General features: G+C 50.6%; 1 protein-coding gene across 1 annotated transcript in view; it reads left to right on the forward strand.

Moving 5' to 3' along the window:
* The window catches only part of BRWD1 (bromodomain and WD repeat domain containing 1), a 246,097-nt gene that overhangs the window by 216,808 nt on the left and 9,708 nt on the right, over positions 1 to 19,581 (forward strand). Inside the window, exons 33-34 of the mRNA XM_075334977.1 lie at positions 8,953 to 9,028; positions 19,352 to 19,465. Of these exons, the coding sequence (XP_075191092.1) occupies positions 8,953 to 9,028; positions 19,352 to 19,465 (190 nt within the window). The remainder of the gene's footprint in view (positions 1 to 8,952; positions 9,029 to 19,351; positions 19,466 to 19,581) is intronic.

Below are 19,581 nucleotides of genomic sequence, written 5' to 3' on the forward strand. Positions count from 1 at the left end.
CTGACCCTGACGTTGCTCTCAATCTGTGTACAACAGTGGGAGGGGAGGGCACCAAAACAGATTAATGAACAATATGAGGGGATCAAAGCCACTTAGCACATTAGAAAACTAGTATGCATCAACAAGAGAAAAGAATGTGCGAAAAAAGTGGGATCACCACAATGAATAAATATACAAAAATATCTTTATTATAGAAATAGGCACAAATACCAACAACCGATTAAAATCAATTAAAAAAGCAAAACAGCTTATGGGAAACACACATACTGAGAGTGCCAATGGTCTGACACCCAAAGAATACCTCACACCCTCAAAGAGCCCCAACCCCACAAACATATAATAATGCAATGATTTAAGACACAGTGTCCATAAACTGGGACCACCAAATAAGCAGATGGAAAATGCAAAATCAATCAGACAGATCAGAGTCCCAGTAGATGCCGTGGTGGTTTGGCAATGCAGCAATGTCGCCACCAATAAGCATGATTTAAAGCAAAAATAGCCCATACAATACCACCTACGGATGGACACACAACGGGGTGCAGGCAAGGAGTGGAGGGGTGAGGTATGAGCCCCACGCGTATCGCTACAAACAAGGTGTAGCTTCCTCAGGGGAGATGTGCAATGATGGAAGCAATGTGCCTTTTTATTTAGTACAACATAATTAGAACATAATTACTAAATTGCCTACCAGCGTGTGGAGAAAGAGGCAAGGAAAGGTTGCTGTGGAAATGGAAGACGCCCGATGGAAGCTGCCATTTTGCCACGTGATCACAGTCATGTGAATGGGAAAGAGCCACAGGAAATGTAGTATGCGCATGCGTTAGCAACATCAAATAGCAGGCGGCTTTTTGTTTTTATGCTTTAATATATCATGTAATGTAACTTTTTATGGCTTTTTTTACGCCGCCTGCTATTTGATGTTGCTAACGCATGCGCATACTACATTTCCTGTGGCTCTTTCCCATTCACATGACTGTGATCACGTGGCAAAATGGCAGCTTCCATCGGGCGTCTTCCATTTCCACAGCAACCTTTCCTTGCCTCTTTCTCCACACGCTGGTAGGCAATTTAGTAATTATGTTCTAATTATGTTGTACTAAATAAAAAGGCACATTGCTTCCATCATTGCACATCTCCCCTGAGGAAGCTGCACCTTGTTTGTAGCGATACGCGTGGGGCTCATACCTCACCCCTCCACTCCTTGCCTGCACCCCGTTGTGTGTCCATCCGTAGGTGGTATTGTATGGGCTATTTTTGCTTTAAATCATGCTTATTGGTGGCGACATTGCTGCATTGCCAAACCACCACGGCATCTACTGGGACTCTGATCTGTCTGATTGATTTTGCATTTTCCATCTGCTTATTTGGTGGTCCCAGTTTATGGACACTGTGTCTTAAATCATTGCATTATTATATGTTTGTGGGGTTGGGGCTCTTTGAGGGTGTGAGGTATTCTTTGGGTGTCAGACCATTGGCACTCTCAGTATGTGTGTTTCCCATAAGCTGTTTTGCTTTTTTAATTGATTTTAATCGGTTGTTGGTATTTGTGCCTATTTCTATAATAAAGATATTTTTGTATATTTATTCATTGTGGTGATCCCACTTTTTTCGCACATTCTTTTCTCTTGTTGATGCTCTCAATCTGGATACACCTGAAGGGGACGCCATAGTAAATGACCTTATTGCATCCATCAACCAGGTGTTAGACCTTTCCCCCCCAACTCCACCTATAGAGGAGTCGGCTTCACAGCAGGAGAAACACCAGTTTTTCGATCATTCTAACTTCAGAGATGCTGTCCAGAAACATAGAGCATTTCTGGACAAGCGCTTTGCTAAACGCCTTAATGACACACGTTATCCCTTCCCCCCTGACGTAGTCAAGGGTTGGGCTCAATGTCCCAAGGTGGATCCTCCAGTCTCTAGACTGGCGGCTAGATCTGTAGTATCAGTTGCAGATGGCTCATCGCTCAAAGATGCCACTGACAGGCAGATAGAGCTTCTGGTGAAATCCATCTATGAAGCCACAGGTGCGTCTTTTGCCCCGGCGTTTGCAGCCGTGTGGGCACTCCAATCTATCTCAGCTTGTCTATCTGAGATTAATGCGGTCACACGTACCTCTGCTCCACAAGTTGTGTCTTTGACTTCTCAGGCGTCGGCTTTTTCGTCCTACGCCATGAACGCCGTCCTGGACTCGGCTAGCCGTACAGCGGTGGCATCCGCTAACTCGGTGGCCGTCCGCAGGGCCATGTGGCTACGCGAATGGAAGGCAGACTCTGCTTCCAAGAAATTTTTAACCGGTTTGCCGTTTTCGGGCGACCGATTGTTTGGCGAACGATTGGATGAAATCATTAAGGAATCCAAGGGAAAGGACTCGTCCTTACCCCAGTCCAAACCGAAAAGACCTCAGCAACGAAAAATTCAATCGAGGTTTCGGTCCTTTCGGCCCTCAGCCAAGTCCCAATCCTCCTCGTCCAACAGACCACAGAAGGGCCAGGGGAACTCTTATGCGTGGCAGTCTACGTCACGCCCCCAAAGGACCGCCGGAGGCACTGCCTCCAAAGCGGCCTCCTCATGACTCCCAGCATCCCCGAACCGCATCCTCGGTCGGTGGCAGGCTCTCCCGCTTTTGCGACGCCTGGTGGCCACATGTCCAAGACCGATGGGTGAGAGACATTCTGTCTCACGGTTACAGGATAGAGTTCAGCTCTCGTCCTCCGGCTCGTTTCTTCAGAACCTCTCCGACCCCATCACGGGCCGGCGCACTTTTTCAGGCTGTGGGCATTCTGAAGACAGAAGGAGTGGTGATTCCCGTTCCTCCTCAGGAACATGGTCACGGCTTCTACTCCAACTTGTTCGTGGTGCCAAAGAAGGACGGATCATTCCGTCCCGTTCTGGACCTCAAACTGCTCAACAGGTATGTGAGCACCAGAAGGTTTCGGATGGAATCTCTCCGCTCTGTCATCGCTTCGATGTCGCAAGGAGACTTCCTAGCATCAATCGACATCAGGGATGCTTATCTCCATGTGCCGATCGCACCCGAGCATCAACGCTTCCTGCGCTTTGCCATCGGGGACGAACACTTTCAGTTCGTGGCATTGCCTTTCGGCCTGGCGACAGCCCCACGGGTCTTCACCAAGGTCATGGCATCTGTTGTGGCGGTCCTACACTCTCAGGGCCACTCGGTGATCCCTTACTTAGACGATCTCCTAGTCAGGGCACCCTCCCGGGAGGCATGTCAACACAGCCTGACCGTCGCTCTGGAGACTCTCCAGCGGTTCGGGTGGATCATCAACTTTCCAAAGTCCAAGTTGACACCGACCCAATCGCTGACTTACCTAGGGATGGAGTTTCATACTCTCTCAGCGATAGTCAAGCTACCTTTGGACAAACAGCTTTCACTACAGACAGGGGTGCAATCTCTTCTTCGGGGCCAGACACACCCCTTGAGGCGCCTCATGCACTTCCTGGGAAAGATGGTGGCAGCAATGGAGGCAGTTCCCTTCGCGCAATTTCATCTGCGCCCACTCCAATGGGACATTCTCCGCAAATGGGACAGGAGGTCGACGTCCCTCGACAGGAACGTCTCTCTTCCCCTTGCAGCCAAAACCTCTCTTCAGTGGTGGCTGCTTCCCACTTCTCTATCGCAGGGAAAAATCCTTCCTGCCCCCAACCTGGGCTGTGGTCACGACGGAAGCGAGCCTGTCAGGGTGGGGAGCGGTTTTTCTCCACCACAGGGCTCAAGGAACCTGGACTCCGATGGAGACCTCACAGCAGATTAATGTTCTGGAGATAAGGGCAGTGTATCTAGCCCTAAAGGCGTTCCATCGGTGGCTGGAGGGCAGGCAGATCCGCATACAGTCGGACAACGCCACGGCGGTCGCGTACATCAACCACCAGGGCGGTACGCGCAGCCGTCAAGCCTTCCAAGAAGTCCGGCGGATTCTGATGTGGGCGGAGGCCACAGCCTCCACCATCTCCGCAGTTCACATCCCGGGAGTGGAAAACTGGGAAGCAGACTTTCTCAGTCGTCAGGGCATGGATGCGGGGGAATGGTCTCTTCACCCAGACGTGTTTCGAGAGATCTGCCGACGCTGGGGAACGCCGGACGTCGATCTCATGGCGTCACGGCACAACAACAAGGTCCTGGCCTTCATGGCACGGTCTCTAGATCACAGAGCTCTGGCGGCGGACGCGTTAGTTCAGGATTGGTCGCAGTTTCGACTGCCATATGTGTTTCCTCCTCTGGCGATGTTGCCCAGAGTGTTACGCAAGATCAGATCCGACTGTCGTCGCGCCATTCTCGTCGCTACAGATTGGCCGAGGCGGTCGTGGTACCCGGATCTGTGGCATCTCACGGTGGGTCAGCCGTGGGCGCTTCCAGACCGCCCAGACCTGCTGTCACAAGGGCCGTTTTTCCATCTGAATTCCGCGGCCCTCAACCTGACTGTGTGGCCATTGAGTCCTGGCTCCTAGCCTCTTCAGGGTTATCTCAGAATGTCATAGGCCAGGAAACCATCGTCCGCCAAGATCTATTACAGGTCGTGGCGGATCTTCTTGTCCTGGTGCTCTGATAATGGTTTTGCTCCCTGGCCTTTTGCCTTACCCATTTTTCTTTCATTCCTTCAATCTGGAATGGAAAAAGGTTTTGTCTCTGGGCTCTCTCAAGGGACAAGTATCGGCGCGCTCAGTATTTTTTCCAAAACGCCTGGCAAGGCTTCCGCAGGTCCGCACGCTCCTGCAGGGAGTTTGACACATAGTTCCACCTTACAAGCGCCCCCTGGAACCCTGGGACCTTAATAGGGTGCTGACGGCTCTTCAGAAACCACCATTCGAGCCGCTGCGGGATGTCTCTTTATCACGTCTTTCGCAGAAGGTGGCATTTCTAGTGGCAGTTACATCGCTCCGTAGAGTGTCGGAGCTGGCAGCGCTGTCATGCAAAGCCCCCTTCCTGGTTTTTCACCAGGATAAGGTGTTTCTGCGTCCTGTACCGGAGTTTCTCCCTAAGGTGGTATCTTCTTTTCATCTCAATCAGGATATCTCCTTGCCTTCATTTTGCCCTCATCCGGTTCACCAATGTGAAAAGGATTTGCACTCTTTGGATCTGGTGAGAGCACTCCGTTTCTACGTGTCTCGCACGGCGCCCCTGCGCCGTTCAGATGCGCTCTTTGTCCTTGTCGCTGGCCAGCGTAAGGGCTCGCAGGCCTCCAAGTCAACCTTGGCTCGATGGATCAAGGAACCGATTCTTGAAGCCTACCGTTCTTCGGGGCTTCCGATTCCTTCGGGGCTGAAAGCCCATTCTACCAGAGCCGTGGGTGCGTCCTGGGCATTGCGACACCGAGCTACGGCTCAACAGGTGTGTCAGGCAGCTACCTGGTCTAGTCTGCACACTTTCACGAAACACTATCAAGTGCATACCTATGCTTCGGCAGACGCCAGTCTAGGTAGCCGAGTCCTTCAGGCGGCGGTTGCCCACCTGTAGGAAGGGGCCGGTTTTCGGCTATCTTTTATTGAGGTATTTTTTACCCACCCAGGGATTGCTTTTGGACATCCCAATTGTCTGGGTCTCCCAATGGAGCGACAAAGAAGGGAATTTTGTTTACTTACCGTAAATTCCTTTTCTTCTAGCTCCTATTGGGAGACCCAGCACCCGCCCCTGTGCCCTTCGGGCTGGTTGTTCTTTTGTGTACACATGTTGTTCATGAAGAATTGTTCTTTTGGTTCATGTTTTCAGTTCTCCGAACATCCTTCGGATTGAATTTACCTTAGACCAATTTATAAGTTCCTCCTTCCTGCTTTTGCACCAAAACTGAGGAGCCCGTGATGCACGGGAGGGTGTATAGGCAGAGGGGAGGGGTTACACTTTTTAAAGTGTAATGCTTTGTGTGGCCTCCGGAGGCAGTAGCTATACACCCGATTGTCTGGGTCTCCCAATAGGAGCTAGAAGAAAAGGAATTTACGGTAAGTAAACAAAATTCCCTTCTTTACTGTTGACAGTGTTACTGAGGTAATATCCCCAAATTCTGTCCTCATATCCTCCATTCTGGGTACCTTCCAGGTATATATGGCCCCCATCGTGGAACATGTATGTTCCCCATCATTGTGTGTGATCCTCCAATCTGGATTGTGTGTGTGTGTGTGTATAGTTAGTGTGTGTGTATATAATGTGTGTGTCTGTGTGTATATAGTTGTATAGTGTGTGTGTGTGTGTGTAAAGATATGTGTATGTATATGTATGTATGTGTGTGTGTATGTATATGTGTATATGTATGTGTGTGTGTGTATGTATATGATCCAACCCCATCCAGGTGTACAGTAATGCCTTTATATACTATATTATTTATTGCCTTCCTTTTACTGTTGTGCTGCTCACTATGCTTCGGTTTGGTCCTGGCATTACAAAGTCTCACATATCTCAAGGACCTGCAGTGATGTAATAAAGAGGCGGGCACTGTGCTGTTCTGTGCTGTTCTGTGCTGCTCTTGCTCACCCATCTGCATTACATCACTGTAGGTCCTTGTCAGCTACGTGAGACTGTTTCTAGTGTAAAGGCAGCAGGAGCAAAGTGAAAGTAATTTGAGCCCTCAGCACAGAGACTGTGGCTGTGCTGTGAAGGTATGCCGTGCTCTGGCCCGGACACTGCAGTGATCTGCACTTCCTCCCGGGCCATACATGCTCCTGCCTCCTACACAGCGGACACAGTCTCCCCAGCCGCTGCAGGAAGCCGGGGGCTGGAGAACCCACGTGTGACCGCTGTTACATTAAACAAGTATTCATTAGCTGCTCCTCACCCCCGCTGACTGCAGAGAGGTGGGCGGGGAGCAGCTAATGAATATTCACTGACTTTAAGCAGCGGGCACACGTAGTTTCTCCAGCAGCCGGCATCCTGCAGCAGCGACCCTCCCTGCCTACTGTGATCCCACTGCATAGCTCTGACTCCCCCACAGCTCCCTACCCCGCAGCTTCAGACCATAAGACGCACCCCACACTTTCCTCCCAAATTTGGAGGAAAAAAAGTGCGTCTTATGGTCCGAAAAATACGGTATATATTTTTATCATTTTCAATTAAACCTGCTGTTAACGTTACATCAAGAAATCACTGTATTTTTCTTCCAAAAATGAGTAAATGGTAGATTTATTAATGACATCAATGTCAATTAATTCAAAGTGGAGGCTTCTTGCTGTGTTCCTTTCCATATGATGATCAAATAATCTATATAACGCCCTATCCACACTAGTCTGGTGGAAAAATAAATTTTTCATCAATAGTTTATTGAACTGTAACTTCACTTATGTAGTATATTTGATTGTACAACATGCTGAAAACAGTATATAGGTTGTACAACTGGAAAATTAAGGAAAAGAATTAGGAGGCATATTTCAGACACCACAAACACCTCCACTTTTAACTCTTCAGCGGTTTCCAGACACTTTTCACAATGCCATTCTGGTAATTTTGATAGTTTCAGGTTCAAGGCCATTGAACAGGTAACACGATCCACCAGAGGGGGCGATAGCGCAAATTACTAAATAGAGAATCTGCTTGGATTTTTACTTTGGAAAGTAGGATGCCGATAGGTCTGAATTATAGGCAAGACCTAATAAGAATTTATTGAAACTCTCTTGGATTTGTTCCACAAAGTATACAGCTTTCTTATTTTAAATGTAAGATGAATTATTATTATTTTTTTTTTTTTTTTGCTTTAATTCATATAGTTGGTGTGGGCCCTCCATTTTTCCTGTATGTAGCAATGACTAGCATTAATGAAATTACTTTGTATATACATTTTGTCTTATGTTCTGTAAAAAATATTTCTTGTATAACACAGGAAAAATTGCTGCTGGCGCATTGACTCTTTTTCTTAAGGGGTTAATACATTTTTTTTTTTTAACCGGCCTAGGTCGTGGGTGGTTTCTTACAAGTGTTATTGATTACAAATTAATTAACTATAGCACCACCCACCTTAAGGGGTCTTTTCCTTTTTATATCCCACACAGTAAGGTACACCATGGCAATGATAAAGGTTTAGCAGAAACGCGTCTTGCCGTGCACCAGCAGTAACTTTTCCTACCTCTGTCTGTTATCATTTATGCTGCTATGGACAAAGACTTTTTTTAATATTCTTGAAATAAAGACTAAACTTTTTATCTACTACAACTTTGGCTCGCTGGATTCATCTCTTCTATATTCATAAAGGGGTTACCAAGATTAAGTGAACAGATGTACAAACGATGGAAGTCTTTTAATGATGAGTAAAGGTCTTAGTAGTGTTCACACAAAAAGAATGTACAAGAAACAAAGATGTGTTTTTATAATCTGCTGAGAGAAATTAAGGAGTGGAATACTCCTTACTCCCTGTTTAGCTTCAAGGCCAACGTGGCATTTTGTATAATTAAGTTTCTTTCAAAATACACGAGTCAGTCGATGACGCTGGCTGAAGGAGAAAACATGTCTGTTTGTTCATTGTCTGATACATTGATATATCGGCACTGATATACAGCTAATACGGCACCGTCTCTGGATTCCCTGTATAAAGATACCATTAGCAGTCTTCACCCAAAATTCCTCCCTTGACAGCATGACACTCTACTAACCCTCGCAGCCGAGCATCATATCCAGTGCGCTCACATTGCATCGTGTGGCCCCAGCCTTAATGTGATGTACACGTTATATTCTCCTGGAGCGGTGGCTTCTTTTATAGTCCCTAAACTTAAAAGCGGGATTTTTTTTTTCAAATAACATTTTTGAAATAGAAACTGTTATACGTTAATTGGATCAAATTATTTAAAAAAAAATATCAATATTGTAAAGCATACTTATAAGCTTGTCAGTACATGTAGGGGGAAATAAAAGTAGCATCTACAAGAGGACTAGTTTCAATTACTGTGAAATACCTCATGGCACGTGCGCCCGTCCAGCAATGGAGTGCTACAGTCTATTCTATTTTCCAGGGACAGCCGCTGTTCCAGCATTGCAGATTTGAACACTGCTGAGGCGACCACAGGAGAGGAGTCGTGTGATGGACAGGTACGGCCCCTCCGATCTACCTGCAGCCGTTCATTCATTTTAACACTGAAGTTTGCAGAAGTAGAGGTTCCACTTTTTCTCTATAGCTTCATTGAGGGACACAGGAACCATGGGTGTATGCTGCTGGTACTAGGAGGCTGACACTGTGCAAATAAAAAAGTTGGCTCCTCCCCTGTAGTATACACCCACCGACCGGAGCTGAGATCAGTTTTTGCTTAGTGTCCGAGGAGGTTGGACACGCAGGGGCTGCTCTCAGCCCCTCAGGTTTGTATTGTTGTTTTATTAATGTTTTCCCTTTGTTTTTCAGACACAGCTCGTCGGGCGACAGGGTGTAATCGCTCACCCTGCTCTCCCACATAGAGACCGGTCGCACAGAGTGGGGTCCGTCCGCCACTACTGTTGTCTTCCGTGTCTGTCTGGCAGTGTACCCGGCCCCTCCAACACAGAAAAGTGTTCGAGGTGCATCCGCAATAAGGAAAAGTGCGACGTCGTTGATAAAGGCAGAGGGTCCTGCCCCCCTCCCCAAACTCTCTCGCTCCCGAGCCTGATTGTGGGGTAGGAGGACGAAGACCGTACCTGGGATGGAGAGGTACCCCTCCGGTCTCCCTTCGACTATGCCCGGGACGACTGTCGAGATGTCTTCGCTCGCCTTCCAGGATGATTCCAGGATAATCTCAGGACAAGCCGGGACCTTCAAGATAAGTACTCTGCACTCCCCCTCCTCCCGTTCTGGGCCATGGGGGGAGGGATCCCGTCCTTATGTATTCACCACAGCCCCTTCACCTCCTGGGTTAGGGGGTCCTGTTATTTCCCTTATAGCCATCTACCGCAGGCCCCTCTGTAGCTTGCTCCCCCTGTAGTGTGGCCTCCCTGCGCTCTCCCGATCGCCCCCCCCCCCCCCCGCGCTTATCCCCTGCCGTGGCGCTCGCTAATAGGCGTCCCCTCCGGCGGCCTACCTTAAAAAAATTTAGCCCCCGGCTCCATTGCGGCCTTCTCCCTCAGTTGCACCACGCCCCCTTCAGCGTCCCGGCCTCTCACCGCCAAGCGTTTGCGCGCCTTCCAGGCCATGCCCCCAGCCAGGAATTCTTCTACCCGCGCGCGCGGGATTTTCAAACTTTGGCCCGCCTCCCCTGTCGCGTGAGCTCACAATCCGGCTCTCCTGCTTCCTCGTGCTGGTGCGGCCCCCCTCTTTCCTGGCACCTGATGTCACTTCCCGGCGCCGAGACCTCTGGGGGTCGTCATTCTGCCCGCCCTTCCGGCCCCACAGACCAAGCCTCCCGGCTTGGTAAGTAACGCTGCCGCAGCTTCAGCGGTCCCTGCAGGCAGCCAGTGCGATTCAGGGCCCAGCGCACCCTCGCCGGTTGACAGCTTCCCTGCGCTACCTGCAGCCAGGCTTCCCCCGCAGTATCCGCTCCGGGCTGCCTGGGCACCACTGGTCTCTCCTGGGCCTCCCTTACTGCCCCCAGTCTCTGCAAGACGGATGAGAGAGAGAGTGTTAAAAAAAAAAAACAAAAAAAAAAAAAAAAAAGCCTTAAGCATGCCTCCAAACCCTCTTTTTCCTCTTATTTGTTGAAAGCACTATTTACTGCCATAGGGGCATCTATTCCTGATCTTTGAGTTCCCGTTCACTTACAGTGAGCTGTCTCCCCTCTGACACATATTATATGTCTAGAACTACTTCAGGGAGTATTAGCTACCTCTCATACTACATCATGCCCAGATTCCTTCCACTTCTACAAGTACGGGATTACACTCTTCCACACGCACTCTGCTAGGGACCACCGGTCCTCTGGCAGGTCACCCGACTCTAATGTGCTGTCCCTGACCTGCCCATCTCCAGGAGTACTCCAGTGTTCTGGGGTCCTGTCCACTTCCACGGTCAGTGTGTTTAGTTTTCCTGCCTACTGTGCTGTACCTACTATCTAGTGTGTCTCTGTTCCTCATGTCCCTACCTATCGTAGGGTCGCTATCTAGCGTGTCAGTGTTCCTTATGTACCTATCTACCACAGGGTCAGTGTTCTTTTGACCTGTCCACTTTTTATGTCAACCTGTCCACTATCTAGTGCGCCAGTGTCTCCAGGTACCTGCCCTCTATCCAGTGTGTCAGTGTCTTCATGTATCTGTCCACTACCCAGTGTGCCAGTGTTTTCTCTTTGCCCTGGTCTACACTAGTGTGCCTGTGATCTCCACCTGTGTGTCAGTGTCTTTATGCACCTGTCCACTATCCAGTATGCCTGTCTTTTCTCTATGCACTAGTCTTCACCAGTGTGCAAGTGTCTCTATGTACCTGTTCACTATCTGGTGTGCCAGTGTTTTTCTACGCACTGGTCTACACCAGTGAGCCAGTGTTTCTTTATGTACTAGTTTTCATCGGTGTGCTAGTGTTTCCTCGTACTGGTCCACTATCCAGTGGGCCAGCGTTTCTCTATGCACTGACCTACTCCTGTGTGCCAGCGTTTCCCTGTACTTGTTCACTATCCAGTGTGCCAGTGTCTGTGTCATACCTGTGTGCCCCAATACCCAGGTGCTTTTGGGATCCTGCCCGCTATTCCGTGGGCCAGCGTTTCTACATGCATTTGTTTACTCTGGTGTACCAGTGTTTTCACAAGCCCTTATACTACTCAGTGTAACAGTGTTTCTATATGCACCTGTCTACACCACTGTAACAGTGTTGTGTGAACCTACCCACTGTTTAGGGTGTCAGGTTTCTACTTGCACCTGTCAGTTTCAGTGTGCTAAAAGTTTTTCTATCAACCCGTCCACCATCCAGTTTGACATTTCCATAGGGCCTGTCCACTTGCTTGTGTGCCAGTGTCTCTATATGTCGGTCCATCTTCCAGGGTGCCAGTATCCACTATCCAGTGTTTCTCTATGCACCTACCCGCCATCCGGTGTGCTAGTGTTTCCAGAACGTGCCCTCTATCTTGTGTGCCAGTGTTTCTGTATGCACCTGTCTACTACAGCGGGACAGTGATTTGATGAGCCTGCCCACTATCCCATGGGCCAGCACTTATCAGAACCAGGAGCCGAATACAGCAACAGGCTTGAGTGCCTTGTTCAGCTTTTCCGCTCATCTTTGACCGAGGCGGGAGCTCCATCCAACACTGCCCCATGATGCGGCACGCCAGCAGCTGTCACATTCAGTGCCAGTATTCAAGATCGATGATCCTGCCCGCTAGCCAGTGGGCTAGCGTTTCTTCAGACCAGAAGCTGGATACCGTAACAGGTATGTATTGCTCTGCTCACGACCCAGTGAGTCAAGCAGACTACCTCACCTAGTGGGTCATGTATCTCCTTCATCTTCGACTGAGGCGAGGACTGGGGTCTCCATGGACCCCTGACGCGGTACGGCAGCAACGGTCATTAAGTTGCTTCCCAGTGACCTGAGGCCTTCTCCTACTTCAAACCACTCATTTGGGTAAACAGGAGGTAACCCATGGTTCTCCGACCAGTGCATTGTCTTCTTTTCTTTACGTTCCTTTGGGAGACCCAGACCGTGGGTGTTTAGCTTCTGCCTCCGGAGGACACACAAAGTACTACACTTAAAAGTGTAGCTCCTCCCTCTGAGCTTATACACCCCATGGTGAGCCAGTCCCAGCCAGTTTATCGCTTTGTGTTTAGGAGGCATACATCCACACATGCATTCTCATATGATTTTTTGTTTTTTGGAAAGAGATTGAAGAAATGCGGGCCCACGTCTGGACTCCCGGCATGTCCCTTCTCACCCCACTGTGTCGGCGGTGTTGTTAAGGTTGATTTCCAAGGCTGGAGCCTTACATGCCGTGCTCCTTCACCATCCCTCCTGGGCTCTGGCTTGAAGTGGGAGCCAGCACAGTCTCCATGCCTGGCAGGACACCGGTCTCCATCCACAGCCCCTTGAGGATTCTGTTGGACCGGAGCACTCATCCCCAGGGACCTGGCCCTGCGTCTCAGCAGCTAAGTACCTGAGACGTTTATGTGGGGGGTCCCTGTTCTTTATTGTATGGGGAGAGTATGCTGTATGTGTTTATTTTGACACTTCCGGCGGGTTCTCTAGCTTTCGCCCAAGAACCGCGCCGATGGTGCCTGCGTGTCGGCCTCGCCTCTTAAATTTAGACCCCTGCTTTGCCGGAGACCTAGTTGCTGTTAACTTCCCTCGCATGTCACTCATGCAAGAGGGACAGGCACGGCTCCTCCCGGCGGCCGTTCTGCACAGGGGAGGGACACTCCCCACTGCTGGGGCGTGTCTCCTCTCCTGCAGGTCTATTGCCCTCCAGTTCCCGCTCCCCTACAGGAACGCCCCCTAGTCCCGCCCCCTCTCTTCGCTCCGGCGGCCATTTCTCAGGCAGAGTTCACTCTGCGCTGGGCCTGTCTGCACTCTGCATCCCTGCTGAGGTGCTGTGCATTGGAAGTCCGGGCTTCGGGATCTGGAAGGCACACAACACCGCTTCCAGCGGTCTGGTAAGCCACAGCCGGTCTCTGGTTGTGCACCTCTGTATATTCTCCCTGGGGTTCATTCTCTTGCAAAGCCCCCACTCCAGCAGCATGTCTCACACAAGGAGCAAGGCTCCAAAGCTTTATTCTGTATGCACTGCATGTAAGCTCCTGCTGCCTGAGCCGAGCACCTGTCCACATTGTGAAGTTTGCTCTAACTTTGCGGTGCCACAGCTTAGAGTCTCACCCCCAGTGGTCTCTCAGGCTGCTTCTGCACCTGTGGCTGAACCCCCGGCCTGGGTAGAGTCCTTTTCTAGGTCCATATCCCAGTCATTTGCTGAGTCCATGGGACTTTTGTCCAGGACTTTGATGAATATACATCAGTCCTCCTCACAGGGTGCCTCTAATACTCTTGCCAGAGGATCCCTATCCTCTGACCTCCGTCCAGCAGAGCTCACAGAGGATTCATCATCAGGTCCCAGACCCCGTCCTTCTGAGAAAAGGCGCAGGGTTTCCTCTCCCTCCTCATCCCGCGGCTCTGACTCAAGAGCTGACTCTCAAGATGAGGAGGATGCCCTCACAGGGGGCTCGGAGGCTATGTACCCCATCGATCTCTCCGAGGGTGACTCAGATTTTAGTGACTTGATTGCTTCTATTAATTCTGTACTGGATCTCAACCCGCCAGTCTCAGAGGAGCAACCCTCTCTGGCAGAAAAGCATCAGTTTACCTCGCCTAAGAGAGTGAAGAGTGTGTTCTTTAAAGGGGTGGTTCACCCATATTTTTTATTGTCTAGATCGATATTATATTGAGAAACAATGTTTCTCTCAAATACCTTATGTTGTCAATAGTGCCTGTGAGAGGCGCTATTGCAGACCGCTGCTCCCTGTCTAGTGACGTACCCATCCAATGCTGACACGTCACATCCGTGCGGCCGGCTGCATTCTGAGCCCATCTGCTCCCTGCTCCTCCTCCCTCACAGCGCGTCTCTTGCTTGCAGCGTTCTGCGAGGAGGGAGGAGGGAGGGGGGAGCAGGAGATGTGCCGTGCTAGGAGGGAGGAGGGAGGGAGGGGGGAAGGGGGAGCAGGAGCAGGAGATGCGTCGTGCTGCTGTGCTAGGAGGAAGGAGGAGGGGGGAGCAGATGGGCTGTGACAAGCGGTGAAACGCCGCTCACAGCTCAGAGTCTGGAAGAAGAATGTAGCCGGCCGCACGGATGTGACGTGGCAGCATTGGACGGGTACGTCACTGGACGGGGAACAGCGTTCTGCAATAGCGCCTCTCACAGGCACTATTGACAACACAAGGTATTTGAGAGAAACATTGTTTCTCAATATAATATCGATCTAGACAATAAAAAATATGGGTGAACCACCCCTTTAACCACTCCAGTTTTCAGACCGCTGTGACCAAACCCAGGGCCTGTCCTGACAAACGCTTTCCAAAGCGTGGTTCTGATGACAGTTTTCCCTTTCCACCTGAGGTGGTCAAGGAGTGGTCGCACTCCCAAAAGGTAGACCCCCCGGTGTCTAGGCTCTCAGCCCGGACCGTTGTCGGTGGCTGACGGCACCTCACTTAAGGATTCCACTGACCGTCAGATTGACCTTCTGGCCAAATCTGTGTATGAAGCTGCGGGGGCCGCTTTTTCCCCGACTTTTGCAGCAGTGTGGGCTCTCAAAGCCATCTCTGCTTCCCTAGAGGAGATGCATTCCCTCACCAAGGAATCTATGCCTGAGATGGTTTACCTTAACTTCTCAGGCTTCAGCTTTTTCATCTTATGCCATGTCTGCCATGCTAGAGGCTTCTCACCGCACTGCGGTGGCTTCAGCTAATTTCCTTGTTATCCGCAGGATCTTGTGGCTTTGAGAGTGGAAGGCAGATGCTTCTTCCAAGAAGTTTCTTGCTGGGCTCCCTTTTGCTGGTTCCTGGCTGTTGAGTGAACAGCTGGATGAAATTATTAAGGAAGCTACTGGCGGGAAGAGTACTTCCATGCCACAAACCAAGACCAGGAAACCCGCCCAGGGTAGGAATCAATCGAGGTTTCGTTCCTTTCGTTCCTCCAACTGGTCGTCCTCTAAGCCCTCGGCCTCGTCCACTAAGGCAGCCTCCTCATGACTCTCTGCCCGCTCCAGCCACGTCCTTAGTCGGTGGCAGGCTCTCCCACTTTGGCGACGCTTGGTTAAAACAAGTCTCCGATCAGTGGGTGAGAGATATCATATCCCACGGCTACAGGATAGAATTCTCTTCCAGCCTGCCAAACAGATTTTTTCTCTCAACTTCCCCCCTGCTCCAAGGCCGCCGCCTTCTCACAGGCCGTGGCATGCCTGCAGGCAAGCGGAGTGATTGTACCAGTTCCCACTCGGGAACGGTTCAGAGGTTTTTACTCAAACCTCTTCCTAGTTCCCAAAAAGGACAGTACCTTCCGGCCCATCCTGGATCTCAAGCTTCTCAACAAGCATGTTCGGGTGCGCCATTTTCGCATGGCGTCTCTGCGATCAGTCATTGCCTCAATGACCCAAGGGGATTTCCTGGCGTCCATCGACATCAGAGATGCCTATCTACATGTGCCAATCGCAGTTTCACACCAGCGTTGGTTACGTTTTGCCATAGGAGAGGATCATTTCCAATTCGTGGCTCTCCCCTTCGGGTTAGCCACGGCCCCTCGGGTATTCACCAAGGTCATGGCGGCAGTGATTGCGGTCCTGCACCTCCAGGGGTTGGCAGTGCTTCCTTACCTGGACGACCTTCTAGTCAAGGCTCCATCCAGCGCAGACTGTCAGCGGAGTGTTTCGCTCACTCTCGCCACTCTAGCCCAATTCGGGTGGCTTGTCAATCTTTCCAAATCCACTCTGACTCCGACCCAGAGTCTCACGTACCTAGGGATGCAGTTCGAGACTTTGCCGGCACTTGTGAAGTTGCCCTTGATCAAACAGCAGTCTCTCCAGCTAGCAGTGCGCTCTCTGCTGCGGCCCCGCCGTTATACCCTCAGGCGCCTGATGCAGGTGTTGGGTCAAATGGTGGCGTCCATGGAGGCTGTTCCCTTTGCCCAGTTTCATCTGCGCCCTCTGCAGCTGGACATTCTCCGCTGTTGGGACAAGCGGCCTTCCTCCTTACAGAGGTTAGTGGCTCTGTCGCCACGGACCAGGAGCTCTCTTCAGTGGTGGCTTCGGCCCCTCTCCCTGTCCCAAGGGCACTCCTTCCTGGCCCCGTCCTGGGTGATTCTCACCACGGATGCCAGTCTATCCGGCTGGGGAGCGGTATATCTTCACCACAGAGCACAGGGCACTTGGACTCCGTCCGAGTCAGCCCTTTCAATCAATGTGCTGGAAACCAGAGCAGTGTTTCTAGCTCTCCTAGCTTTTCACCACCTGTTGGCGGGCAGGCACATTCGAGTCCAGTCAGACAACGCAACAGCGGTTGCCTACATCAATCACCAAGGCGGGACACGCAGCCGCCTGGCAATGATGGAGGTACAACGCATCCTTCAATGGGCGGAAGACTCCAGGTCCACCATATCCGCAGTCCACATCCCAGGCGTGGAAAACTGGGAGGCAGATTATCTCAGCCGTCAATGCGTGGACGGTGGTGAGTGGTCCCTGCACCCGGCAGTGTTTCAGTCAATCTGCCACAAATGGGGCACTCCGGACGTGGACCTAATGGCATCCCGTCACAACAACAAGGTTCCTGTTTACATGTCTCGCTCCCACGATCCTCAGGCCTTCGCCGCGGACGCTCTGGTTCAAGACTGGTCCCAGTTTCGTCTGTCCTACGTGTTTCCCCCTCTAGCTCTCTTGCCCAGAGTCCTGCGCAAGATCAGAATGGAGGGTCGTCGAGTCATCCTCATTGCACCGGACTGGCCCAGGCGAGCTTGGTATCCGGACCTGCTCCAACTGTCCGTAGAGATGCCGTGGCATCTTCCGGACCGTCCAGACCTACTCTCGCAAGGTCCGTTTTTCCGCCCGAATTCTGCGGCCCTCAAATTGACGGCGTGGCTCTTGAGTCCTGGATTTTGACGACTTCTGGTATTCCTCCTGAGGTCATCTCCACTATGACTCGGGCCCGTAAGTCTTCCTCCGCCAAGATCTATCACAGGACTTGGAAGATTTTCCTGTCCTGGTGTCGTTCTTCCGGCCATCCTCCTTGGCCATTCTTTGTCGACCCTTCTGTCTTTTCTACAGTCCGGTCTGCAGCTAGGACTGTCCCTCAACTCTCTCAAGGGACAAGTCTCAGCTCTGTCAGTACTGTTCCAGCGGCGTCTCGCCCGGCTGGCTCAGGTCCGCACCTTCATGCAAGGCGCGTCTCACATCATTCCGCCTTATCGGCGGCCCTTGGATCCTTGGGACCTTAACTTGGTCCTCACGGTATTGCAGAAACCCCCTTTTGAGCCTCTTAGGGAGGTTTCTTTGTATCGTCTTTCTCAGAAAGTGGCCTTTCTAGTTGCCATAACTTCTCTCAGGAGAGTCTCTGATTTGGCTGCGCTCTCCTCGGAGTCACCTTTTTTAGTTTTTCACCAGGACAAGGTGGTTCTCCGTTCGACTCCGGACTTTCTTCCTAAGGTGGTCTCTCCCTTCCACCTTAACCAGGACATTTCCTTACCTTCCTTCTGTCCGGCCCCTGTTCATTACTTTGAAAAGCGCTGCATACTCTAGATCTGGTGCGTGCTCTCCGGATTTATGTATCTCGCACCGCTGCGCTTAGGCGGTGCACCTCTCTTTTTGTGCTAACCACAGGTCGGCGCAAGGGCCTCCCTGCTTCTAAGCCGACCTTAGCCCGTTGGATTAGGTCGACCATTTCGGACGCCTACCAGAGTACTCAGGCGCCTCCCCCGCCGGGGATCAAAGCACACTCGACCAGAGCTGTCGGTGCCTCTTGGGCTTTTAGGCACCAGGCTACGGCTCAACAAGTCTGTCAGGCTGCCACTTGGGCTAGCCTGCATACCTTCTCGAAGCACTACCAAGTGCATGCTCATGCTTCGGCAGATGCATCCTTCAGGCGGCGGTCGCCCATTTGTGAAGTTAGGTTCTGCCTACTTCTTAGTTTTTCTGTTTATTTCCCACCCTGGGACTGCTTTGGAACGTCCCATGGTCTGGGTCTCCCAAAGGAACGATAAAGAAAAAGAGAATTTTGTTTACTTACCGTAAATTCTTTTTCTTATAGTTCCGTCTTGGGAGACCCAGCACCCTCCCTGTTGCCTGTTGGCTATTTCCTTGTCCCGCATGTTTTCACCGGCTGTTGTCGTGGACAGAGTCTCCGGTTGTTCCGGCTCTTGCTCTGTTCTACTTGTGGGTGGCTATTCTCCTTCAGCTTTTGCACTAAACTGGCTGGGACTGGCTCACCAGGGGGTGTATAAGCTCAGAGGGAGGAGCTACACTTTTAGGTGTAGTACTTTGTGTGTCCTCCGGAGGCAGAAGCTAAACACCCAAGGTCTGGGTCTCCCAAGACGGAACTATAAGAAAAAGAATTTACGGTAAGTAAACAAAATTTTCTTTTTTCTAAGACTTCAGTGAATCCGGAATGTTCTGTATTTCAAGCTTCTCCTTGTACTGCTTTTACACAAACTGATCTCCTCAGCTCCGGTCGGTGGGTGTATACTACGGGGGAAGAGCCAACTTTTTTATTTGCATAGTGTCAGCCTCCTAGTCCCAGCAGCATACACCTATGGTTCCTTTGTCCCCCAATGAAGGCTCCAAGAAAGATTTTACAGTGAGTACCCAAAATCTACTTTTTCCATTCATCCCATAGATGCGTATTGTGGTGCCATGTTAGATCTAGTCACCTCTGTTGGTGTCTCTTAAATTATTAATTTATTGTAGTAAGCTTCTACAAATATAAACACAAATCCATAGATCCTGTACATATTCGCTGACACAGCGTCTGTAGGTTTGTAAAATCTAATTATCACTTTCTCCCGATAGGGAGAGAACGGCGTCGATTCCTGGAAAAGTTGCTGCATGGACCTGGTGGACATTATAATAGACTGTGAAGACTCTGAGCCCTTCAGAGAGCCGGTGGACCTGGAGCAGTTTCCAGTAAGGGTTGTCCTTTACTTTGACATTTTTTATTTTAGGAGTCGTGGGGTCTGACACTTACCTAAAATTGACCGCCCCTACATCTGCAGGACGAAGTCACAGTTTTGACTTGTTGT

Source organism: Anomaloglossus baeobatrachus, chromosome 2 (genome assembly GCF_048569485.1).
Source record: "Anomaloglossus baeobatrachus isolate aAnoBae1 chromosome 2, aAnoBae1.hap1, whole genome shotgun sequence".
Lineage (NCBI taxonomy): Eukaryota > Metazoa > Chordata > Amphibia > Anura > Aromobatidae > Anomaloglossus > Anomaloglossus baeobatrachus.